This window comes from Scleropages formosus, chromosome 16, assembly GCF_900964775.1.
Source record: "Scleropages formosus chromosome 16, fSclFor1.1, whole genome shotgun sequence".
NCBI classification, from domain to species: Eukaryota; Metazoa; Chordata; class Actinopteri; order Osteoglossiformes; family Osteoglossidae; genus Scleropages; species Scleropages formosus.
In genome coordinates, this window is record NC_041821.1 from 5,219,345 (window position 1) to 5,245,930 (window position 26,586).

Sequence of the window (26,586 nt, forward strand, 5' to 3'; positions counted from 1 at the left end):
TAACGGCATAACGGTGACAGGTCTATGGGCCTGTTGAGGAAAGCAAGTGTTGCTGACCTCTGAACCCTGGTGTCAACAGGGAAACGGGCCTGCCTTGGCTTGCGAGTGGACCTGGGGGGCAGTGCTGCCCAGACTCGAGGCTGATGCCAAGGTTGGGTGACGTGCACCGTTGACCTCAACCATTGTGAGGTGGTAAAGTGGGGTACAGTGGGTGTCACATACCCAGTATGCGGACCTTAACTGGAGCCAATCGATGATTCCTGCCAAGAAACCTCCGGCGTGACACATGACCTCTTTCCTCTTGGCTTACACCTTCTCCCTTGAGCGTTCCCAGACCGTGGACTGTTTCACTTATTACTATTACTATTACTATTATTATTGTTCCTCATCTTCATACCGTTTTTATTTCTCAAAACCACCTCTAGCAGCTTGTTAATTTATATGGCTGGGTTTTTATTGCAGCTTTCGAAGACATTGATGCACTGCTCAAGTGCAGAGTTCCTGCTCCTAAGACTAAACCCTGCAACTTTCAGGTGCTGAGGCCAGTTCCTTAACCGCCAGATTGAGAACAGCCCCTCTTCTGTGGAAACGTGGGATCGAGGTGCTTGGGGCGGCGGCGATCCGCCGTTTGGGGTCTCATCGGTATTCCACAGGTGCTTGTCAGCCTGTCTCTGGGGGATGAGTGGCCAGGCACACGGAACCTTCCGGAAGCCAGATTTATTTCAAAGGGAGACATCTTTGTCTCGTGTCTCTGCTGGAGGCCTGGGGCGAGAGGGAGGCAGCCTGCGCACATATGCAACACGGAGAAATGAGCGCTGGGTAAAATGTCTCTCTCCATTGTAGGGAAAATGGGGGCGGGGCTAATTTTGTGTCAAAGTCTATTAATGTGTAACGATAGATTAAAGTGCGGTTTAATCCATGATGAATTCTAATCCCCCTTGGCTCCTGTCCCTTGTGCGCATTGTGTCTCTGTGCCTCTTCTTTACGTTTCCACCCCCGTTCTCCCTTTATCTCTGCAGAGCAGCGTGTCATTTTCGACAAACTCATCAGGGCCTTTATCAGTCAGCGTGCGACTGGGAGCGGGTTCACGGTCACTTGCTCGGGTGTCCCATCTCTTCTGGATTTATGGTTCATACCCGGGGTGACTTTGCACACAAATTGTAAACACACACACACACACACACACATTTTCAGAACCGCATGTCCCATACGGGGTCACGGGGAACCGGAGCCTACCCGGCAACACAAGGCGTAAGGCCGGAGGGGGAAAGGGACACACCCAGGACGGGACGCCAGTCCGCCGCAAGGCACCCCAAGCGGGACCTGAACCCCAGACCCATCGGAGAGCAGGACTGCGGTCCAACCCACTGCGCCACCGCACCCCCCAAATTGTAAACATTCTCAATTCATAAGCACACGACTTATGAAACTGCTCCTGATCTTTGGGCGCCAGCGGGAGGCTGTCATACTGTTTCTCTGCCTAAACGTTGCAGATTAGAGCCATTTTTTGCGGTCTGGCGTCTCTGTTTTACGCCATTTCTTACATTAATTTTTATTTCTCTTGTTTTTTTCCACCCACAAAGAGCAAATAGGGTTACTTTTAACTCACTTTTCACTTGGGGAGGCAGCGTGTATAAAAACAGATGGATGCTGCATGACCCAGCATGCTGCTGGCAGCTCAGAGTGAGAGGTGTGTGTGTGTGTGTGTGTGTGTGTGTGTGTGTGTGTGTGTGTGTTTAATCTAAAGCACATCTAGAGATTCACATAAAGATTCGGCTGGTTGGTAAATGCCGGACTCCTCCATGCTTCAAAATCCAATAAGAAAAGCAAACAAGCTAAATTAAAATAGTCTGTCGCACACCCAGATCTTAGTAACAGAACAATAATGGGATGTTAAAAGACTATGTCTTATTTTTAAAATGTTTTGAAATCAAATGAAAATGTATGCAAATGAGAAAATGTACCTTTAGATTTTTTTTTCTTTCAAATGCATATATTTGAATAAATGTGCTTTTCAGCTGCTTTCAGTAGAATAAATAGAATGTAATGTGGAAGGAACCAGGGTGGATATGTTTGGATCAAATCCCATAAGAGAACACGTTGCATTCTGACCAAGAAGATGGGAATTCCTTTAAACATGAGGGGCTCACGGAGTTCACAGTATGTTTTGTGCCCAATATACAGTGTGTATTTAGCGGAAACTTTATTCCCCAAAGAAACTTGCGGTGCGGTGCTACTTACCATGATTCACCAATTCATGCAGAGCTGGGTAATTTTTAACTGGAGGGGTTCAGGGCAAGAACACTGATCATTGTTATTACAGCAGAGGTTGGGATTTGAACCTGTGACCTCTGAGCCCAAAGGCAGCAACCACTCGAACCACATAGCCAGAAGTGTGTGAAGGTTCCTGGTTTGAATCCCACCTCCTGCTACAGCGATCAAGGCACTTACCCGAAATTGACAGTAAAAATTACCCTGCTGTATAAATGTAAATATTTGATTATCTAACACTGTGAGGGTAGACTGTAAGGCACCAGCTAAGTACAGGTTTGAATTTCAAAGCATTATAGTCTCTGTTTTATGAATATGAAATGTGTACAATGTCTGCCATGTATCTTAGGATCCAGTGGTTGTCTGCACTAAGAATATGAAACCTTTACATCCGCAAACACCTGTACATGGTCTGCGAGAGATGGAGCATCACAGAACTGTGTAGTTGAGCAGATCTGGAGTGACTGAGTGCTGAGATGAGGCGTGTGCACGTGGCATGGGGTGCTCCCTCTGGGTAGTGTGTGTCCTAGGCATCCATGGTGTGGGTTCACCTGGTGCAGGTGTGTGCTCGCTGGGACGAGATCCTTCGGGGCTCATCCTGTTGCTGATGGAGAAGGCAGGAGATGCGCGCAAAAGAAATGCGCAATGGAACGCGTAATTGCGCGCCCGTCGGGTGGCCAGGTGCATCACCTGGAAACGGCAGCTGGCGCTTCCTGGGTGAGAGATCGGCCGTCTCCTCCTCCGTACCCGCGATCGCCATCGTTCCGCTACGAACTGGACAGCGCGGACACCGGAGCGCCGGCAGGGGGCGCTGCGTCCCCCACGCATCCGGCATCCAGACTCCCTCACAGACCGCGGCTGGTTCCTCAGAACCTCGGACACCCTGGGATAAGGAGTTACTCTGGAGGACGGTGGGTGCAGAAGGAGCACCGCGACCCGCGGAACACCTCCAGCAGACCTTCAAGAGCAGGAGAGCAGCACTTCCACCAGGAGCAGATCTCCACCTCCACCAGGTGCGCACCACCTTCAGGGCTCGGAGCCGAGAGTGTGGAGACCAGACCCTCCCCCCCCCCCTCCGTGATCGCGGCTCTCCCAGCACCCCTGCAGACTCGAAGAGCAGCGGAGGGTTGAGGAGCACCTCGTGCACGGACATTTGGATGTGAGGATGCAGCCGTGGATAAAGTTACTGCTGCTCTACGGCTGCTGGGTGGGAGCGCAGGCGGACTTCGACGGCAGGTGAGAAAAGGGAAATAAAAATGTGGAAGGAGAGATGAGTGACGGGGAAATGAGCAGATGAAGCGCAGTTTCACTGAGTTTCAGCGCGAGGTGCGCGTCTCGTCCCCAGTATTATAGTGTCTTCATTCCCCAATTTAGTGCACAAATATCATCCATAGCCAACAAGTGGCACGTAGAAATGTCCTGTTTGCTCATTACTGTAGAGATCCGTCCATTTGACCGGCGGGGTTGTGTCTCAATGCCTTTACGTCCAGAATCCTTTGAACAGAAACATTACTGTACATTGTAACATGATGTGCGGTGCCTTTGATTGTAATAGTGATGATAATATTTCATACTCGGCGTGGGCTGAGCAGTGATTAAAAAAAAGTGTCGTTTCAGTTCAAGTCTCACTGGACCATATATTGCACTAACACGTCAGTTTTTTTTTTTTTTTTTTAAATTAAATATATATCTTTTATTTTGCATTTTATAACGCCTCGTCCAACCTGTTGACCAGTTTTTCGTTACTCATACATTAATGCGCGAGGGATTGACCACATTTTTTTCCTCTGCTCTGGAAGCGTGTAGCCCCCCGCGCTGTCAGGGGGTTCAAGTCCCGACACGCGCCGGGCGGGGGGTATCGCGCGGGTGCGCGCGCGCGCACGCCTCGCGGTCAGAGCCGGGTTACGTTCTCGTGGGTGTGTAACTCGCAGCAGTCTGAAAAAGAAATATATAAGGCCTGCATTCCTTGGTCTTAAATTGGAAAAGTTGTTTTTGCGAAGAAAGTCGATGATGTCGAAATCCGCGACTTTCAGTTGTGTGACTTTTTGCATTAAAGAAGTACCAGCTGTGTGTGTGTGTGTGTGTGTGTGTGTGTGTGTGTGTGTGTGTGTGTGAAAGAACACACAGCTGATCTAAAGAGGAATTCTCTTGTTTGTGCCCTCAGGCGACTCCATGGTGGAGTTGGGTATAAATCTCATTTATTATGACCTTTTGCTGGAGAATTTAAGCAGCTCACTGAGGGCTTTTTAACCTTTTCAGAGTCATCAGCTTCAACCTTGTTTATGCTTTTCTGCATCACCTCAGCATCTCTCCTTGGACCTTCTCCGTGTGCAGCTAGTCGCCCTGATGTTGTCGAACCCTGACCTCAACTGTGCCGGCGAAACCCTTCGCGGTGCAAACGGGGTGCGGGGCCCACGGCCAAAGTCCAGCTCACGGTTCCTTTGTTCCTCTTCCTCCTTGTTGACATTGCTTTCCTAAGAAGCTTCCAGAAAAAGGAGCGGAAGCACGTATGAGACGTTTCTGCAGCGATCGTCTTTCCCCCTTCGTCGGAGTCATCCCGCGTCTTTAGTCACGCACATGGCATGTTGCGGAGCGTGTTCATGAATCATCGCTAAGTGCTTTGAGCAGATCGCTGTGGTTCCTCAAAGTTTGGAAGCTGCAGTGTTTGTTTAAGAATGAGGATCAACAGGCCTCGGCACCCTGCCGGAGTCTCTGCGGAACCCTTCCGACGCGGACCTGCGATTCGCCGGGCTTTCGTTCAGACGGCGAAAGCAGAGGAGAGCAGCCGAAGAGCACGCAGACAGCATGGCCCGACGTGATGGCGTTTAATCGAGTGCGGGGCCGGCCCTAATGAGCGTTGGATCAACCCCGGGATTCGTCATTAATGGTTCCATTGATGGAGCGAGCTTGTCACACGGGCCATTATTTGCCAATTTCCGTGCTTTTGAACCTGCTCCTGCACCTCCATCTAAATTCATCAAGTGTGTCCCCCTGACAATAGGCAGGCAGAACCTCATTTGGTACCAATGATTTGGAATTCATTGGCGAAGAGTACAAGCATAATGATATTCGCTGGCGGTGAGCCTGTCCTCCGCAACCTGCCTCGACCGGCAGCTGTTTTTGAGACGGCGATGACTGGTGAAATCAATTACAGTTATAATAATCGTAGCCTGCGTTTTATCATTTCACCTGTTCTTTGCTCAGTTGTTGTTGGCAACCGTTTGGTTGTCAAGGACAATTTCTATACAGGGAGGGCGGTTAGCGAGGGTCGCTCATCCAGAACTTCACAGTGGGTTATTGTAGGCAAGAGTTGCCAAATAAAACAAACACCCCGAGTCTTTATTCCTTGGGCTAAATAGATGTTAATCCGATGTTAATCTATTCCTTATTATAATTTCACTTATATCCGCTCTCGTATTACAGGTTGCTCTTTCTTCTTGGCTGAGGATGTGAAGGGTTTTCCTCTCCATAACACTGTTCTTCAGTCCTACCTCAGCGCTCCTCCAGGCCTCCCGTGACAGTTATAATGGCGGGGTCGAGTTTCTCTACTCGCACGTCGTCCGATACATCCAAGCTTTGAGAAATCCAGATGTCTTTGTTGGTCGTCCAGCTGTTTTCCCTCCCATTACGCGCTATTTTGGAATTAGAGGCGCCGACGCCGAGATCCGATGGACTTCTTTGTTATTTAGCGCTGTCGAAAGCTTCTGAAGTGATGCCAGTTAACTGGTGACCTTGCTGAACCGCTGTTTTTCACAACCGTAGCAATCGGCGTGGTTCACACGGGGCACGCGCGCGCGCACCCACACTCGCTGCCTCGAATGCCGAGTGAATTTTCCGAACGCCACTCGAGGCGTTTCCACCCGAACAGCTGTACAAAGGCAGTGCTTTAGCTCAAGGGCAGGACCTTTCAGCCCTGAGTCCAGCACCTTAACCACTCCACCACCTGCCTGAGCTGAGGAATGTGCTCACCTGGATTCGCCTCAAGTCAGAATTACCCCTCAGAGCTAAATCAATCTTCCAGTGGGTCGAACCCCAAACAACAACGTAAATATCCTTCCGCATGCACGCCGCTGGAAGGCAGCATAGCCAGAACTTGATCTTTTTACTCTGATTACTGCAGTTAATAGAGTAAGCGCAGCGCTTTGCCCTCTGTGTGACTGACTGGCGGGTTGGCGGGTTGCTTTGTTCTGGCAGTCCAGCTGGCAGAGCAGCGGGCCGGATCCGCTCGGGCACCCTGCCGGCGGCGCTCGTCTCGTTGAGAACCTGTCTTCAGCTCCGAAGCCCTCGGTCCGGGGGGAGGGCCTCCTTCTGTGGTCGGTCAGCTCCGCTGGCGGGTGATGGATTGCTCCCGTCTTTGGAGAGGCACTCGAGCTCCATTTGCATGATGCAGACCGACATTTTGGGTCAGTCCGTCGGGCAGGTTTTGCCGCGATCCCGCCTCGGGCGAGAGCGTGATCATCCTCATCCAGTTGACAAGCTGACAATGCAGCGTTGGAGCTCAAGCCCTTCGGGTGTGGAAGGGTGACTAGTGAACGATGATCAAGAAGCTCTTCAACTGGTCCTGGTCCAAAGTGCAGCTCCAAACATTAATAAAACACTAAGGTGTCAAAGGACCGATGCAACAATTCCTTTTTTTTTGAAACCTTCGGTAATGAAGTGGACTCTTAACTACTAATATCTCCATCCAGGTTGAACAGGCAAGTTTCACATACAACTGTAATAGCTTCTGGTTGACAAAGCCATGGAAACGTCTTGGAGAAATTATGGGTTTATTCAAAGAAAATCAATGTTTAAGACAAATGGCACAGTTCTGGAATGAACATTTTTGAAGAACGAGGTACTTTTCAGGCTTTCTGATATGTAATAATATGTCTGTACAGGTGGTCCCCAACTTACGGTGGGGTTACGTTCCATGAAACCCATCGTAAGTCTAAAATGTTGTCAGTCAAAAATGCACCTAACCTACCGACCATCATAGCCTAGCGTAAGTGTGATGGCCATTACGGGCTTTCTACCTTCATGCTGGGCAATTATCTTGAGTTTCTTCTCAAGAGTAATCGCCCTCCTCTTCTTCTTCTCCGAAAAAGAGCTGTTTTATGTGACCCCTCCACCATCAGGCCGTTATCAGGTCGGTCTGCAACGCATGAACGTCTGCACTCTACCGCTCTCGATAATGGGTTTTCCTGAGACCCCGATAAGAGCGTGATCCTGCCTCACCATGTCGGGTGTATTTAGATCTTTGACGTTTAGTTCGACACCTGCTGGAATATTGCCTTTGTTGGCGTTACCTGTAAACATCAAAAAAAGACATTTTTGTTGTTTCTTTCCCCACGCTGTTATGTCCATGAACAGCTGATTATTTGTTGGTCTGTGCAATATTTTCTCCCTCCCTCATTATTTATTCCTTCCCATCCCTGCCCTTAGTCTATGCACATATGTGTATTTATATGTGTGTATATGTATGCTGTGTGTTTTTTTTTTTTTTTTTTTTTTTTTTTTCGGACTACGCTACGAGCCATTGAGAACTGAAGCCAAATTCCCTGTATGCGTGTGCCTACTTGGCCAAAGAAATCGGATTCTGATTCTTTTTGTAACCATGCTTCCGGAAATGAACTGGCAGCGAACACACCCGCTTCTCCTTGGACTCCATTCCGCATCACGGAGAAATATAAAGCCATCGGCCACGAACGGGTCAAGAAAGGTCTTTGGGGATCTGGGTTTACTGAATGTTTGACCGTTTGTTTACAGTTGTGGGGTGCAGTTAAAGTGACGGTCCCCGCCCCTCTTCTCCGAACAGGTGGCCCAGGCAGATGGCCTCGCCCAACGGGTTGTGCCGTTACGGAGCTCGGATCGACTGCTGTTGGGGCTGGACGCGACGTTCCTGGGGACACTGTCAGCGTGAGTCCTGCTGCTGCTGGGGCTGGTGGGGTCTGCACGGGGCTTCTACTCCTCATGGTGGCCAATCAGAAGCTTCTCCTTCCAGTATCCAAGTAGAAGCATCAGTCTTGGATTTTTGCTCCTTGTAGAGACCTACCTGAAGCTTCTGTCGTTGAGGTCTACAGCTCATACTGGCCAATGAGAGAGATCAGTCTTGGGCCACTATGAGGAGTAGAAACCTATCAAGGAGACTTCTTGTTGGTGCTTACAACACTGCAATAACATTTTCGGGAATAGGCGCATATGGTCAATGGAATAGGAAACGCACAAAACACACAAAGAGGGGTCACTTGGCTTCGGTGGAGCGTGACAATCTTTGGGTAAAGATTGATCCTAACAGCACTTTGGTCTTCATGCAGTAGTACGATCGATTCGTGACGTGGCACGGCGAAGTCGGATTTACCAGCACGGGGTTTTAGAAGGGTTGCGCATCTGAGGTCGTAATACAGGGAAACGCAGCCACAGAAACGATTGCTCGCCAAGGTGGTGGCCCAGGTCTAGGAGCGTGGAAGAGTTCTGCTCAGTCGGGGTGAGATCGGTTAAGGTATGCTGTAGAAATGAGTACGATTCCATAGTACCAACACTCGCACCTCAAACCAGCGAGTCGCTTTGGTCCATGCACGAAGGAACAAATAGGGGGGCCAATGTGTAGAACAGGTGGTGCTGAAAGCTGGAGGCTTTGTGTGACGGCCTCACGTGATCGTACAGCTGCCGCTTGCTGCAGAAGCGTGGCAAACGTGGGCTTAACCGCGTGGCTGGAGGAGGAAGCTGCATGGCGTTCTAACCTTGCGTGAGCTTTGCCTAACAGTCCCACTGCTTACACTGTTCTCGCCCGCAGTTGAGCGTTTGTCTTTCGGCTTTTCTTCTTCACGCGTCACGTAATTGTCCGGCACGATGTTTCCTTGTCTCGGATATTAAGTACCACTGGGCAGCCACTGGTACTTGGACCCCCAGAAGTTTATTCTTCTCCCATTTCCATAGCCTGGGAGTTTTTTTTTTTTTTATTATTATTTTCCTTTCCTCAGTTGGCATTTTTAAATATTCCGTTCACAAACTGCCTTCTGTGTTTATTTTGAATTATTTTATTGTCACTAACTGAGCATTGCTGGGAGCGATATGTGAAAACTGTCCGAGCTGATCCAAACAAGCGAATTTAGTGCGCCGGTCCCATCGAAAGTGTTTACATCTATGGTAGATTAGGGAGCTCAAGGCCCACCCATAGACTCTCAGTGAGAAAAGCCATGCTGTCCTGCTGCCAAAGACGAGAGCTCGGTATCTATTTCCCACAATGCATTGCAACAGCTCTGCTCCGGGATCTGTCCTTGGCAGGCTGGGTCATTGCAGTGACATCCCGATTTTGCTCCAAAAGGAGCAAACGGCAGTGCCCGTGCGGGGGTGACCGTTGGCATGGAGCTTTCTCAACAGAGCCTCAGTCAAAGGACATGGGTTCGAATCCCTCACTGGCTTTAGTACCCTTGATGATTGCATTTACCCTGAATGAATAGCCAAAAGTATCCAGCTGTTTGAGTGGGTAAATCACTCTAAGTATCTTAGTGTAGAGACCTTACATTGTAAGGTGCTTTGGAGGAAAGAATCAGCTAAATGCAGAAGTAATATTGATATCTGAAAATATTCATAGCAACGACTCTTTTGCAGGTAGTCAAACACTCTTGATGGGATCTGTGCTCACTGACTGAATAGTCGTGCGGTGCATAAGTGACACCGTGCATCTTAAAGCAAAGAACCACCTTCCTCCAGAATGAAATCAACCCACCACTTTTTTTTTTTAAGGAAACAGTATCACTGCTGAATGGAAACAATGACTGCCAGATATTTTCTCACGCTCCAGAACGTTCTATAAATGAGCATCTCGCTCGACGCCCATCCTGCCCTGGACTTTTCCAGGCTTGTCGCTCTAATTCGGAAGGCCGGTCTAAATGGTTTCTACTAAATTAAAAGTTATGGGAATTACCCCAGGTCTGCTTCTCAGTATTATTATGATGACAGCAGCAATGATTCCACAGCAGTTAGTTTGTAACGTTCCCATAATGTTCGTATGGACCCTTATGCATTTAATAATAATAATAATAATAATAATAATAATATGCACAGCATTAATGCTACAAAGTAACACTTCCCACAAAATATTCCTGACAAATGCAGCAATAAACACTTTTAAAAAAAAATGTTATATTACTCAGAATTCAGCTGGAGAGAAGACAGAACGTACAGTCAATGCTGAAACTCTGAATTGGGTGTTATTTTTATCTGACTGATCTTCCTGATCCCTTTCATCTGCAGTTGCATTAAACATTCATGTATTCATCAGTTCAGTTTATTAAACTGCTTTCAGCGGTGCAAAGATGCTGATTTGCAGAACGAAAATTGACCGTCTCATCCGCGTCTCCTTTTTCGGAGCCCTGTAAAACACACCAGTAAAGGATACTGAGTCCCTAAAATGTGGTGGTCGTGTTTTCGTTTTCGGGGGATGATTTGCGCATGAATGTTCATGAGGAGCGATCGCACTGGAGCTTTTCTTAATTTAATTTTCTTCCTTTAACTGTAACAAAAACCACCGGCAGGCAAAGTAATGAATTCAGTGGGAAGGTATGGAGTGTTTTCCTGTGGCCCGGTTGGTGTCTGCTGTGATTTTGAAGGTGTGTTTGAGCCCATCGATCAATTCTGCCCTTGGAGTTTCAGGTTTTTTTGTTTGCTTCTGGCTTTTGTTTGGATTTCTATTTTGCAGCTCTCTTCGCCTTAACGCACAGAGTAGTCGGGATAAGGTGCCAGCCTCAAGGTTAGCCCAACGTATTTCTTGAACTAATCTTGGCGAGATGTTTCCCTGCAGCTCTCCAAACGCCTCCCCTAGATGGTTTCATAAATATAGCTCCCCATCCGCACCAAATGTCTCCCTTGTGAGGGTCCCCGTACCTTCGTCACACCCTCTACTGACAGCGATGGCGCGATCGGGGCCAACGGGAATTCGTTTCTTAATTGGTTCCTTTAATTAAGAGCCTGAGCTCATCTGGCCCGTCTTTGTTGGGTTATGGGTCCCCTTGCTCAAGTGTTTCCACAAGAAGATGAAGACTTCACCCGGTATCCTTTGTTCCAGATGAGTGCCAATTAAAAAAAGTCAACGTGCATATTTGACAATCACCGGCGATGACTCATCTCAACGGACTGTTTATGCAAAAACGTCTCATTTAAATTCGACGGGCTCTCGGCGAGGATGCAGTTCGGGAGGTGTGTTCGCCGCGGTGCGTACCGGGGTGAACCCGGAGTTTTTGTGCAGGCTACTTTCCTTCGATGACGACGGCGATAACCTCGGTTACACCCCTGAACACACAACCGACCGGGGGGCGGAGCGCGGCATTGTCAGGGCGTGTCCTGGAGTTATGCGTGGAATGCATGCAACACAAGGCACGTGAGTCTAAATAGCTGCAGGGTCCATTTTTAGGGCGAGATGTTTTTGGATGTGGTAAAGTAATACAGGGTATTTCCTACCCGCTTGCCAAGCTCTCGAGTGAAAGAAATGCCCCCAACCCCGGCCCCCGACACCCGGCTCGGCTTTGAACCGCAAACGGGGGGCGACATTCTTTCTGCGCGCGGTCCACTCGTCCCCCTGCCATCACGTAGAGGCGTATAAATACATACTTAGTCATAAGCACGTTGCACCATCAGTATTAATAAATGGTTCCGTCTGGTTTATCTGCGAATCATCTGACCAGATGACGAGTGGACCTGGTTGAACCTTCAAAACTGTAAGTTTATCCAGCTTCCCGTATTTGGTCGACTTAATTCTACAACCAAATTAGGGCCTCTGTAGGTCTTTGTGCTTCAAATCCTCTGGATCAGCCTTGCGACCGCTGCTATAATGGTCCGGCTCTTTAACCCTCCGTCTCGGCTTTCCACAACCGCAATCTATTAGATCATCGTACAAAGTTAAACGAAATGAGGTTAATAACATTACGCCCCACGAAAAAATGAGCCTGAGCAGTGGCACCATGTCGCCTTTGTGTATCGTCCTTAAACCAGACTTTGTCTTCTGCACTGTTAAGATGGGACAGTGGGCGGTGCACTGCATAGCACTGTGCTCGAAGGACTCGGGTTCAAATCCCACTCCCTTTCTGTAGGACCGTTGATGAAGGTACTTAACCTGAAAAACACAGTAAAAATTACCCAGCTGTATAAATGGATAAATAATCGTAAGAAGAGTAGCACGCAAACGTGACACTGCAAGTCGACTTGGAGACAAACAACGGTCAATGATAACATAAGAAGCTCTGATTGGCTGTCACAGCTTTGACTGATGGCCAAGTCCACCAATGACTGGATGATAAGACAGGCCCCCCCACACACACACACACACACACACACACACGTCATGAGCGGGGTCTTGGTGAACCGGAGCCTAACCCAGCAACACAGGGCGTAAGGCTGGAGGGGGAGGGGACGCACCCAGGACGAGACGCCAGTCCATCGCAAGGCACCCCGAGCGGGACTCGAACCCCAGACCCACCGGAGAGCAAGACAGGCCAGTATTTGATTATTTCAGTGGGTCCAGAGAGTTGCCTAGACTGGCACCACGGTGCACGAGTTTGTCCTCGGTGAGCTGTGCCAACAGAGCGGCCCGTGTTCACACAGCAGCTGCGCACACACACACGCAGGCGTGTGCCGCGTGCTTCGGATAATTAATAGCTCAAATTGCCTGGTATTATGGCAGACCTAATGAAGCCTTTAATGGTAATTAGCATCGCTCGGCTGGTGCTCGTACATCAGCGGTGCTGAGCGTGCAGCTGTGCGTGCCGCCGGGCACGACGGAGGGGGTCTTTGAACGTTTATGCGCCCTCGCCCCCCCCGGCACCCCGCAGTTCCACATCGCCCCATGTACGCCTTTAGCTGGTGTGCGAGAGCGGCTTGCCACAGGCTCGGCGCGGAGCTGTCAGCGAGCGGCGCGCTGCGTTCTGTTAACCTCCCGCGGATGCTTTCGTACGGCGCGGCTTCCCATGTCGACACAGCTGGATGTTGACTCTAGGGTGTCTGTGAAACACCTTGGCTTGTGGGCGGGGAGCCGTGTTGCTCTGTTAGATAGGAACACCAGAGAATGTGGCGGCGTCGCCCATTTCTCCAGTTCGTTCCTCTCCTTTAGGAGATGATAATTAATAGGGACAGCTGGTAGCGTTGTGGCCTAAAGGTTGCAGGTTCAAATCCCACCTCCAGGCATAGTACCTTTGAGCAAGGCGCTTGTCCTAAATTACTCTGGTAAAATTACCCAGGTGTCTGAATGGTTAAATAATTGCAGATAGCGCTGGAGAAAAGCTCAACTCAATGTGTTATTATTATTATTATTATTATTATTATTATTACTTTGGTGAAGGATGAACAGCAGTGTGGAAATTTAAAATGTAATTAATAATGGTAAGTTTAAGTCAATCCTGTGACTATGAGCAACCCATGGGGTGTGTGTGTCTGGGCAGCAGGTGGCGTAGTTGTTAGAACTGCTGCCTCGCGCTTGAAGGACTTGGGTTCACATCCCATCTCCTGCTGCGGTGCCCTTGATCGGTGAACGTACCCTGACCTGATGCAATAAAAATGACCCCCATGTATAAATGGATAAATCGTACACCACACACACACACACACATTTTCAGAACCGCTTGTCCCTTATGGGGTCACGGGGAACCGGAGCCAACCCGGTAACACAGGGCGTAAGGCCGGAGGGGGAAGGGGACACACCCAGGACGGGACGCCAGTCCATCACAAGGCACCCCAAGCGGGACTCGAACCCCAGACCCACTGGAGAGTAGGACTGCGGTCCAACCCACTGCGCCACCGCACCCCCTATTAAATCATACACCATAATGTTGTAAGTCACTTTGGAGAAGCATCAGCGAAATGAATAAATAACTAAGTATATGAGGTCATTATGCAATGGTGTCAGTGGTCGCTTAGCTGTTTTGATTGGATGCGCACATAGCCCCACCCCCTTTCCCTGACGCCCCTCCCCTCTTTCTTCTTGACACCCCCACAGCTCTGTGTCAGCACGGCTGCAAGCACGGCGAGTGTGTCGGGCCCAACAAGTGCAAGTGCTTCCCTGGCTTCACCGGCAAGACCTGCAACCAAGGTAAGGCCCCGCCCCCTGAAGAGAGACTTGTCGTGAGTGGCAGCGGTTAAGGGCGACCCCGGAGCCCTTATCATTATTGCTTCTTGACCCTCGTGCAAGGGAGGAGGTGGTCATACGGGCGTGTAGCGAGCGGTCCTGCCGCAAACTTCGGATCCCGTAACACACCCCCAACTCTCCCCTGGGAGATGGATGCACTGATTTATCTTCGAGATGCCATTAAAACCATACATGGGAATAGGTGGAAGGGGAGGATGCTGGGTGATGCATCCAGCTCAGCGGTGGAGCGAGGCGCCAGGAGCACAGGCGCCCACTCGCTCCGCAAAGCCCTCCTTAGTTTCACGCGCTGCTTTCGGCAGCCGCTACAAGTGTCCGTGCGCACCGAGGCCGTTCGAGACTGCAAACCGCTTCACGTGAGTTAATCCGCCGTCGTCGTCCCGAGACGACTCCCCGGATGGATTTAGCGGTGCGAGCTGAAGCAGGATCGCTCGCAATCCGGGTGGCTGCGAGGAGCCCAGATAAGCGTTGACTGAACCATCACGATTTTTTGAGCTGAGAAGAATCGGGTGCGCGAAATGGTTTTCCCCCCGAAATCTAGCCCCGAGACAGCAATCGGATAGGGTGTAATTAAATCAAGGGACAAAATCCGGGGAGGAATGTCAGAACGGGCCTCCTGCTGGGAACAGCAGAGGCGGCGTCTCTCAGCCAGGTAGGACGTGTACAGTTTCACACAGTTTCACTCTTATTTATTGGGCGACACGGGGGCCGGGCTCGAGCCTCTTCGATTTACCATAAAGAATGCGAGTAACAGCGTTAAAGCCGCTAAGGTCTCATTGCACATCGACAAGCTTACCTGTGGAAACATCATTTGTCAGCCAGCGCTGAGGCCACAACAGTATTTTACCCAAACCAGATACTGGTTTCAAGCGAGAAAGGAGGTATTTTTCCCAACATCCGTGGAAGAATATAATTAAAATATCAGTTAAGTTGACTTAGTATGACTTGGATGTTTGTTTTAATTGCAAATGAATGACACTAGTATGGTAACTGATTTTTTTGTCGCCTTGCAGTCTTATTGGAACGGACAGGAAAATAATACTTGTAGTAAATGGCTTTATTTCAGGCTGAATTATACGACACAACTTTTCAACTATGCGATATATGTCTTGGAGTGCTTGGTGAAGGCTGGCCGTCGTCTTCTTTCGTGAAATTGGCCTCCTTGGTCAGCCAGTATTTATTTTGTGTTAAAATTGGACCTGAATATCATTTAAAATAGTACTAATAATAATAATGTTCACAATAGTAACTGATCTGTTAAATTCAAGCACAGCGTTCATGCACAAGACGAAGCACGAATCCTTTCACGCATGCACGCACGAGAGCGTACGCATACCATGCGGGTGAGTTTGCGAAACATGGGGAAGAACATAACCCGAGGCCATTTTTAGGGAAGAATTTAAAATTCCCAAACGCAGGAGGTGAGCCGTTGGTCCAAAGGGAGGCGTACCTAGAAGAACGGAGGAAGAAAACACCAGCAGGACCAGAAGGGTTGGAGCTCAGCGGTGTGGGACGGGAACACGGGCTGAAAGAGGCGGGACTTCCCGCGGCCCCGGCCTGGAACTCCCTGCGTCGACCCCGTGCGGCTCTGCCACAATACAGCATTGCGGGATTCCTTCGAACTCTTTAATCGCCTTCTCGTCCTAAGGGAGGACGTGCTCTTCAACGTGCTTCTGGATGATCCTTTCCGGATGCAGGCGGATAGCATCTCCCAGAACAAATAAACTCATTAAATACTAATCCTGTTAAGAGCGCCCGTGCCCGAGGATTCATTTGCCTCCTCCTGATTAAATCATTCTAATAAGATGATTATTTCTGCGAGGTTGTCTAATGAGTATCTAGCTATCCGCTGCGCCGCGCACCCGGTCGGATGTTATTAAAAGCCAGCCCGGGAATCGCGCCGTATTATTAATGTGATCCCAAGAAATAAACGCCTAATTGAGAGCAATCAACACTCGTTGCCCACAGCTTTCTCCCTCCGACACGGTGAGCATCACTTCTGCAGCTATTATAGGAGCCACTCGTAACTCACGTGCCCTTTCATGTTCCTATTGGCCCGTTTTCCTCGCGGCGGCTGAGATATACAATCCCACCGCTGGCACCGACTTCTTGCTCTCTGTTGATATTAGATTGTCTGAAGTGTTTTTTTTAATGCATATTTCCAAGCGATAAAGTCCCAGTGTTTCCAAGCAGTCTCTGTTGCATTTCGCTTTTTGTTCTCTTCGCTGCCACATCAATATGTTGAAACGCAGCCGCCGGGATTACAGCGCCTACTCTACACGCCATCGTGCAATTATCTGCGGCCTGGACGCGTTGTTCACTTAGAAGGCATCCAGCCTGGGCCATTCCTTGGCTCCAACGAGGTTGCGCTCTGGAAAGTCATCCCCCTGTCACCTGTGCTTCGACTGGGCTCTCCGAGGATGCTGGGTAATTCCCGACAGGCGGCGGCTGACGTCGGGTCCGCTCGCGGTGGCCCGGTTTCGAGGTATCTTGGCTTTGCCGTTTGAGCCGTGGTGTCACATGCCCCCATTTGGTCGCACGTCCAGTCACGGATACCCGAAGCTACTAAAAGCAGAGGAGGAGAAAATAGAGTCCTGCGTGGCTGATACCCTACCACTGGAACGCGGTTTGAACGCACGGAAGCTGGTGACCCATCTCGGCCTGAGCAGGAATGAAAAGGTGTCGCTTCGGTACAGCTGGGAAGAGACTTTGCCGAAGGCCGATTCCGATGGCGGTAATCCGCACGCGGGATGGCGTCGTTCTACGTTCCAGGAATGTGGTCGGGTGAGAGTGGTCTGATCCGTGCTTATTTTCCTTCCCTCCCCTTCCCTTTGTACTCTTTGTTCCCCTCCGGCTCCTGAAGAAGGTGAACAGGACTATGTAACTCCCGCGGTTTGGGATGGTCTCCCTCCTATGTTTCTTCCTGTGGACCTTGAGCCAGCAGGGGGTCCACCACAGGGTGAGCTACTCCGTTGATTATTCCCGCCCCCTGCATGGCGCCACCCTAGGCCTGCGCCGGGCCTCGAGAATGACGTGCCGAAAGCCAAGCATGACATCCCAAATGTCCTCGGCACCCGAGCCTCCCGGAGCCACCTGCAAGCCTTCCTGCTCCTCCGGCTCCCGGCTTGCACATCTCTATCTTGAGCCTTTCCCTTGATCTTAACTGAAATTGTTCTTTTCGCTGCAGGCTGCTCTGCTTCTTGTCGTATCATTTATGAAACCTCGGCTCCTCCTCTCGCAAACCCACCATTTGCGACCGGTAGACTGTCCGTAGTTCGTTCCTCTACACATCGACTCAAGTCGGTCTTACCACGATCAATAAAAACTTAGTTATACAGACACCTCCTGATATATTCCCTCGTTAGGTTCGATGAAAATCTCACCTATATCTCTAAAAAAAAAAAAACTTTTTATTTATTATTAATTTCAGTGTACTTAATAAATTTAAGTTGCGTTAAAATAAAAAGTAATTTTAAATGACTGAAAATAAAGATACGTTGTCTCCACAAGCTTCTGTTCAATGCTGATTGTTCGCCGATTCGTCCCATAACCATGTGCAACGTTCCTTGTCTTATGTTATTGATCACCAGCGCTCAGGAACTCCAGACATGAGCCGTAAACATCGAGGAAGCGAGCCGATTCGATCCCGCGCTCCTGTTTGAATTCACTCTACCGACGCCTGTTGGGTTGGTGTAGAAATACAGGTCAGGCTCTCTCTGAAAGAAATTTTAGAAAGAAAAAGATATGAAGGAAACGCAAAAATAAACTGCAGAATGACGTATCGGTGAAGAATCTTAAGGTTGACCCTGTGTGACCCGAGGACACATTGCCTATGTACCCTGTGATTTTTCTCCTTTAACTTCCAATGACACTACAGCGGGGGCCACATGAACACATTTTGTGTAATTGTCATTATTCAAACCTGGATTCGATGGCAAAAAATGGCTAAGAAACTGTGCATGATTTGAGGCCAGAATGGTGCAACGATATAATGTTTGACGGCCCGAGCCTTGGAGTCTCATTCAAGCCTTTTAGAAAATCGAAGGATGGACACCGACGTGAATCTTCTTCCTGCGGTCAAGTTCGCCGCCTTCTTTTCCCCATTCTCCCCCCACCTGGACAGATGCTTCAGAACAGTCCCTGGGAGCCGGGTCCTGTGCTTATCGCAGACAGCTACCCGCATGATCCTTGCAGGCACCTTGAATTATCTTCCCTACGACGATGGGGGTGTGTTTAGGGAGTGTTGAACGCCAAAGCGCTCCTGTAATAAATCGCCCCCTTGATCCTTCATCTGATGTGTTTCAACGGTGCGTTTGAAGCGGGAATCCAGAGGCGGTCCTGCGTGTTCACCGGGGCTCGCTGCGTAAGCCTCTTCCCCCGTCTTACTCGTTTTGACCGCACGGTTCCTTCTCCTCTCCGACGCTCATTGTGGAGGGAAAGCAATGGCCGTATTCCTCGCATGTGCTGTCGCTCGGAGCTGTCTACAGGCCTCGCCTGTCAAACCCTCTGCATCTCCTTCTTTGCTTGCCTTTCCACGTTTCCGTGTTGTTTTGCTGCCTTTCTCTTCACAGCAGCTCTCGATGTCGACGGAAGTCCGGCATGCGGGTCGGAGCCCCATGCCAAGGTCAAACAAGTGGCCCCACGGACCCAACCACGTTGTTGTTGTTAAGGCTGTGTCACGAACGCAACTGTCAAATTACGAGAGTGCAGCGAGACTAAAAAGAAGTGAGGAGGGAGTGATGCCACAAACTCGAAAGGGCATGTGTCACATCGAGTTTATTCGTGTGAAACCTTTCTCTTTTTTTTTTCTTTCACCAGATGCTCTGGCTTTGCAGAAAATGTGTGGTAGATTATGATCAATTGTGATGGGGATCGGTAGATCTGTAAAGGTTTTGAAAAGGTTATGCTGGTAACGGAAGTGCTGAAAAGCTGAAAATGTTTCACTCGGTGCACATTTTCCATATATATTATATATACACAGTGTATCGATACATATATGTATATATACACACAGTATATATATGTATATATGCATTAAAAAGTAAAAAATGTCAGTATTACAAACTGGGAGGCCTGACTAAACCAAACGGTATCATTCAGAAATCGCAATTTTCACCCAGTTTCAGCTGAAATTGTCTCGTGGTTGCAGCATATTTTAAAATCTTGAGGCCAAACTGACATTTTTGGTTTTGCATCCCACATCAGAGTACAACCCCCTGTCTGATGGCAGAAGTGAAGTCAGGCTTTAGTGTTTAGTGTCTTCCTGACACCTCTTCTTTTTCCAAATTCTGTTGCCGATCTTCTCCGTCATAAAAAGACACAATGCTTAGCAATCAAAGTATTAAGATTAAATTGATACCAGTGGAAGGGGGCACGGTGGCACAGCGGGTTGGACCGGGTCCTGCTCTCCGGTGGGTCTGGGGTTCAAGTCCCGCTTGGGGTGCCCTGTGATGGACTGGCGTCCCATCCTGGGTGTGTCCTCTCCCCCTCCGGCCTTATGCCCTGTGTTGCTGGGTTAGGGTCCGGCTCCCCGTGACCCCGTACGGGACAAGCGGTTCAGACAACGTGTGCGTATGTGTGATACCAGTGGAATTTCTGAAAATTAAATCTAGTTGTCGGCTAGAAATCGTCAAAATATGTGCAACGACGACAAGTACAATTTTTGGTCACTGCAAAAAGGTCACACCCTCCCCAGTTTAAAATGTACTTTCAATACAACGTTCGGCTTCGTACGTGACCGCGGGCGCCATCCCTTCCCGATTGTACTGGCCGGACGAGTTTAGATGGATGATATTTTGTTCCAAAACAGCTGCACAGGGATGGCTGGGGGCTGGGGAGGGGGCGTGAATTCCAGAATGCCGCCGCATTTGTGGGATCCACATCCCCGTGTTTGAGAATGGGAGTTGTGGCGGTGAGGGACATCTGTTGAAGGGGGAGCACTGGGGACGAGACCAAGTCGATGATCTCCGCTCGAGATTCACCTGCTTTTTTGCTTTGTCGCGTAGCCATATGTCTAATGGCGTTAATTTCGGGCTACGATCACATGCTACCGCACCGATTCGATTAAATCGTGACCGCCTGCTTCCCTCAAAATATACAAACATTTGGTGAAGGCAGATGTCGTTATAGGAGAAACCAGTGACCTCAGTGCAAATTATTTCAGTATTTCATTATTCTCCGTCATCTGCGACTTTTCCCTTGAGGATTTAATTTCCTGCCGTATCTCAAAACGGCTTAAACCGTAATAAAAGGCATTTGAAACCCAGCGGTGTTTAACGCTCTGAGCAGCGCTAGACGTGGCGTGACTGATATCAGCAGGGCAAAAGCTGCCAATTAATATTAAAAAGTGCGTCACCGTCCAGCTATTTAAAACGGCATCGCTTGTCAAACAAAGGAGGCATGTCGGCTTCCCAGAGGAAGGCATTCTGGGTATTTGGCTGGAGTCAGCGGCGGCGCCGCTGGCGGAGAAGGGGGACCGCGCCGCGGGCGCACGCCTCGCCAGAGCACAGGTCCGATTCATTACAGCGTGGAAACAAACCCGCCGCCTGGCCCGGACGCCGGTACGGTTCTTGTTCTATACTTATCCCGCGTCGGCCCGAAGGGGGTCCGGCCGAGCCGCGTCCCGTGGCTAACGTTTCACGCGGATGGGGGGAAGAATCTTAGGCCCTGCGTCTGTAGGGCGCGACCCCGTCTCCAGGTGCGGAGTGTCCCTGGAAGTGCTGTGTAACCGTGCAGCAGCGTGTCACCATGTGTCATCAGATCACCGAGAGTGTGGCTTCCCGCTGTTGCGCTCTGCCTAAATTTTACCCCTTTGTGGCACCAGGGGGGTGGGGGGTGCGAAGCGTGCCGGGTGACACCGTCAGAGGGGGGTCACGCCAAAATGACTGCGTATAAAATGTTTGTGCGGTGTTTCAGCAGAAATGTATTTTTTTTTTTTTTTTAAGAACAAAAACATCTCGTAATAAAGCCCAGTTTACATGTATTAATATCCCTATAAGGGAATATTGACACGTTGAATCACGTGATTTCATCTCCACGCTCTACAGACACGCGCTCTTGTTTTCGTCGCCGCCGCTGTTTTTATAGTCGCTGATTTCGTCACATTTTCTGGTGTTTTACCTACAATATTGTGGTCATTAGTATTTGTGAACTTATGATATAACGTTGAAAAAACATAATTTTGATGTAGTTCTTAAACGTTTTTTCTTCTAATTCTCTAGTTTTCTTACTGAATTTTCACTTTGACCACATGAAACTGTGTAAATGGAAATACATTTAGGCTGTGCATATGATATTCTAATTTAAAGGCGTAATTTTAATTTTGCTGGCTGTTTACGTCACCGATGTTGCTGCTCGATTCAGTGATACAGGGGGATTACAATTTACGAGTAACACTACTACAGTAAACGTTACTAAGGATTCTGTATGGTCTGGTTCAGGAGGAGGTCAATGGAGGGGGGAGGGGGGGACGCCATGAGTTACCGCACTGGGTGACGCCAACCTCAGTGACGCCGCTGCACCTCTTGTTACTCTTTTACTGTTTTATTCATCTTTTCTTGCAGGAACCTGGAAATGCCACTCAAATGATGGTTATATTTCTAGTATTTTTCTCATCACATTCATAAATATGCAATAAGCACATCTTAGTTATGGGGGATGATGTATGATATTGGCACGAAGACCCTGGAAGGGAGATGAGCCCGTAAGACTCGCTGCTGAGATTCCGGTCCCGTCCCAACATGACCCCTCCGGTGGCCCACGTCTTTGTCTCCTACGCCTCTCTGCCCACGAGCCATCGGCGCGATTGACCTCTGACCCTGTGCCGACCTTCTGCTCGCAGACCTGAACGAGTGCGGACTGAAGCCGCGGCCCTGCAAACACAGGTGCATGAACACGTACGGGAGCTACAAGTGCTACTGCCTCAACGGCTACATGCTGCTGCCGGACGGCTCGTGCGGAAGTGAGTCCCGTCCCCGACGTCCCGGTCCGGTAACTTTGACGACCGTGCCGCGTTTGACCGCGTTCGCCAACGTTCGCTGTAGGGACTGCGCTCGACGTCATCGTCACGTGACCGGCCTCATCATGGGAGTCACGGCTCATGCGTGTGCATGGCTTACAGGTGTAGAGTAAAAAATTCTTTAAATATCTGCAATTACAGACCCAAGACATTTATCGTACTATTCTTTATTGTTGTTACGACGCCAAGGTTGTCCAGGGGAGTAGAGGGTTGTGACAGTGATTTTTTTTTTTTTGAATACCCTTTACATTCTGTCCACTTCGGCAAGGTTTCTTTGTTGGATCTTTATTTTATACACTTTGCTTCACTGCCCTTTCAGCAGAACGCTCAACACGCACTCCTGTTTGTGCCCCCTATTTGTTGTCTCGTCAATCCGTGACTTGGTACAAAAAACTTTGTTGCACCCCTATACGCGCCTAGACAACCTCGGGGTCGTAAAACTGTACATTCTGCATCATATGACATCATGGACAAAAGTAAAAATTTATTACGCATTATTTTTAAGTATTTTAGGTTAATTTTGTAACCCTAGTTTATATTTTACATTTATTTCTCTGATGCTTTTCTCCTAAGTGATTTCCGATGAACTCTGTATAACGTTATGAGCCCACACAACTTATTCACCGCGGTGACTTACACTGCTACATACACTACTTACACTGGGTCACTCATCCATACATCAGTGAAACACACTCTCTCTCTCTGTCACTCACACACTATGGGGAACCTGAACAGCATGTCTTTGGAGTGTGGGAGGAAACCAGAGCACCCGGAGGAAACCCACGCAGACACGGGCAGAACGTGCAAACTCCACACAGGCGGGAATCGATCCCACATCCTCTCGCGCCACCCAGGCACCGCGAGACAGCAGCGCTACTCGCTGTGCCACCGTGCCGCCCATTTCTAAGCTGTAATGTATTTTTTTCAACAAATTTGTACTAAAATAGATGTATTTTGTGCAACTGCTTAACTGCCATAGGAGCTCACAGTACAGGGAGTGTCTACCAATCCCAGGTAGCAGGCAAGTGTGGTTCCTGGTCGCGTTTTGGTCCCGACCCTGAGGCTGACCGAGCAACAGCTGCGTCTCTGCTGGACGTATTTCAGAAAAGCCATTTGAAAGACCCCGTCTGAACATGACCGAGATGTCGCTTTCGGGGGGAGGGAGAGCTTTCTCACTTGAGCGAATGGAATCGGTTCCCGGTCGGCTCAATTCGCCACGAAGGGGGGAAAAGGTTCTCTTAGAAAACGGCGACTGTAAATAAAGGCTGACAGCAGGCCGCGCGTGTCTCCGCGCAGCGACTTGCGATGACTAAGATGAAAGATACGAAAGCCGGATCAAGGTCACCCCGCGAGCGATGCGCGCGGCTCATCGCTCGCCTCGGGGCGACGCGCTCCTCGCCGGAGACGCCGCCTGCGCTTGCCACGAGAGCCGCCGTCGCCGCGGTGCCGCCGCTTCAAAGGCCTCCGGTTCGTTCTCGGGGAGATAAATGGATTTTCCGGGGAGCTCCTTCCAAAACTCGGTCCCGATCGCAGTCCTCTCACGGCGCGCGGCGGCCCGTTTGATGGAACCGCTAATGATACGGCAGCCGCGCGGCAAACCAGAGGGGAACGTCCCGGCGATTTCATTTGATAGCGAACATCGCTCGCGGGCTCCGTTTGAATTATTCACCAGCTACCGCTCAGAAACGCGTCTCTCTGCAGACGCTTTGAAGGTATCCGCCCGCCTTATTGTGCCGGTCCTTATTTGCGAGGAGCTGAAAGCCTCCCAAAAATTTGGTTCTACGAGCAGAGAGGAAGCGGTCGCCGTCGGTGATTTCGCGGCCGCTTGTCGGATGGCGCGGGCGACTCTGAACTTCGCACCCAGAAGGCCCGCTTTGCGGTCCGTCTGGGTCACTTTTTGCGGAAACGGATCGGCCTTCCGGCCCCCGTCGATCGGAGGCGCTCTCCTCGTTTTGGTTTTGCGCCTCCGCCCACAAGACCACCGGACCATCTCCTGTCTTGTGGCTGCTAAGTCGACTTGGCCGATGCTTTTTGCTCAGAGTCGTACCAAACATAAGAGCCCCTGTCCTCGAGGGTTTGCGTAGAGTACTTACGGTGAGAAATCTCACATTTCTATTCAGCATCACCTGCATCGAAATGTTGGATTGTTAACGAAACCGGAGCGTAGATTCAAGTGCCCCGCTGGCGTGGTTTCCGGGGTAAGGAAAGGCGAGGGAAGGAAAGATTTGGTTTTCCATTGCCACCTTCTTCACGTATCTTTGGGTTGCAAACAAGCGGAAAACGGGCAAACTCAACACATCCCGAGTCGGATTCCGACCTACGCCTGAACGCCCGGGCACCGAACGAACGAGCCGTAGGTACTTGTGCCCAGTTTCTAGTTAGTGTTTGTCTCTTGTCTCTGTTGGTTTCCTCTGGCCCTGACAATGAGAGAGAGAGTGTGTGTGTGTGTGTGTGTGTGTGTGTGTGTGTGTGTGTGTGTGTGTGTGTGTGTGTGTGTGTGAGAGAGAGAGAGAGATACTGGCTGCTATCCCAATATGCTTCTCCTTTCCTCCCAGACGCCCGCACCTGCAGTATGGCCAACTGCCAGTACGGCTGTGAGGTGGTGAAAGGCGAGGTCCGGTGCCAGTGCCCGTCGCCAGGGCTGCAGCTGGGGCCCGATGGCCGGACCTGCGTGGGTACGTCCGGCCGCCGCAGAGGAAACCCGGAGCACGGTCATGTTTCGCATTTATTCCTGAATAATTTCTGTCCTGTGTTTGCATGCAGGTAGAAAGTTCTTTCTGGTGGTAATTGGGAAAAAAAGACCCTGATTTAAAAAAAAAAAAAAAAAAAAAAAAAGAAAAAGAGAGTGTTTAGAGACCTAATTGTACCCACTAACTATGATTTGGGGGGAAAAACCCCTCTGCACTTGAGGTGACCCCTTTTATGTCGCGTAATGCATCGGATGGCGCCCCCGCTGGTCAGCCACGTGCGTAGGCTCACGAAGCGGAGCTGGAATAGCTTCTCGGATCAACGGAGCGCAGGCGGCGCGAGACAAATTACAGCAATTAACCTCCGTCTCGTTTAAATATATTCCTCGCCCTCCCCCGCCCCGGTGGCAGGGCTTTATTCGTCGCTGGTCTGCCCCTCGGGGACCGGATTCGAGGCTGAACTGAACTTTCAGCACCGGCGGTCCGTAAATCAGGACGTCGACCCGGGAGGCCGCAGGTGTTCGCAGCTCCGAAGTACCGAGGAGAGCGGGAAAGGTCGGCGAGGAGCGTCGGCCACTTGGAGAAAGACCTAGCTTTAATTTCGGGGGCTTGACGGATGGGAACTCGGCGCCACGACCGTCCCCGTGCGTCGCTTTCCCTTTCCGAAATACCGAAACAGCCGAGGTTTGCCAATTTAAAAAAAATTACCCAGAACGCTGATTTTTTTTTTTAAAAAAAGAATGAATCAATCTGGTTTATCTTTTCATTCATAAACACATAAAGATGAATTGTTCCTTTTCAAATTAAAACTTCTGATTAATGATCCAAGCTGGGCTTTTTTTAGTTAGTTCGTATCATTTTTCACGGATGCGGCTCATCTCTCTCCTCGACTACACAATGCCTCAAAAGCTCCGGTCAAACCGGGATGTTAGCGATGGAGATGCAGAGAAGGTCCATAAGGCGACTCTGTGGTTCTCTTGCCCGTCTGACCGCAGCTACTGACCGCACGTCTCCCGACCGAGCCTCCGTCCAGTCCTCTTCCTGCACGCGGCGCTGCGAAAGCGTCTCCTTTAAAGCAGTGCCGAGGTCTTGGGGGCTTCGCCGACCGGGGCGTTGTGGGATTCGGGGGAACGGCAAGAGGGACTCATCGCCAGGCCCGTCTCTCCGCAGATGTGGACGAGTGCGCCTCCCGCCGGGCCGTGTGTCCGCGTTTCCGCAAATGCGTCAACACGTTCGGCAGCTACATCTGCAAGTGCCACGACGGGTTCGAGCTGCTCTACATCAACGGGAAATACCAGTGCATGGGTGAGGAGCTGCGGCACGTTGGATTCATATACGTTTGTTCATTTTCTGACTTTTTTCTCCAAAGCGGCTTAGCGTTTTACGACTCGCACCTATTTACGCAGCTGGGTGATTTTTTTTTTTATAATACCTTGCTCAGGGGTGCTGCAGCATGAGGTGGGATCTGAACCCGCATCCTCCGAATTCAAAGGCGG

At 49.9% G+C, this 26,586-nt stretch overlaps 1 protein-coding gene across 4 annotated transcripts in view; it reads left to right on the forward strand.

Annotated features, from left to right (window-relative positions):
• Positions 1 to 3,105: 3,105 nt before the first annotated feature.
• npnta (nephronectin a) overlaps positions 3,106 to 26,586 on the forward strand; it is a 32,833-nt gene continuing 9,352 nt past the window's right edge. Inside the window, exons 1-8 of one of the 4 annotated variants that reach the window (XM_029258963.1) lie at positions 3,106 to 3,507; positions 8,069 to 8,169; positions 10,955 to 11,005; positions 14,240 to 14,332; positions 17,250 to 17,345; positions 22,227 to 22,346; positions 24,959 to 25,078; positions 26,261 to 26,395. In XM_029258963.1, coding sequence (XP_029114796.1) covers positions 3,437 to 3,507; positions 8,069 to 8,169; positions 10,955 to 11,005; positions 14,240 to 14,332; positions 17,250 to 17,345; positions 22,227 to 22,346; positions 24,959 to 25,078; positions 26,261 to 26,395 — 787 coding nt within the window. In that variant the 5' untranslated portion in view covers positions 3,106 to 3,436. The remainder of the gene's footprint in view (positions 3,508 to 8,068; positions 8,170 to 10,954; positions 11,006 to 14,239; positions 14,333 to 17,249; positions 17,346 to 22,226; positions 22,347 to 24,958; positions 25,079 to 26,260; positions 26,396 to 26,586) is intronic. The other 3 variants (XM_029258965.1, XM_029258964.1, XM_029258966.1) reach the window with 3 other exon arrangements.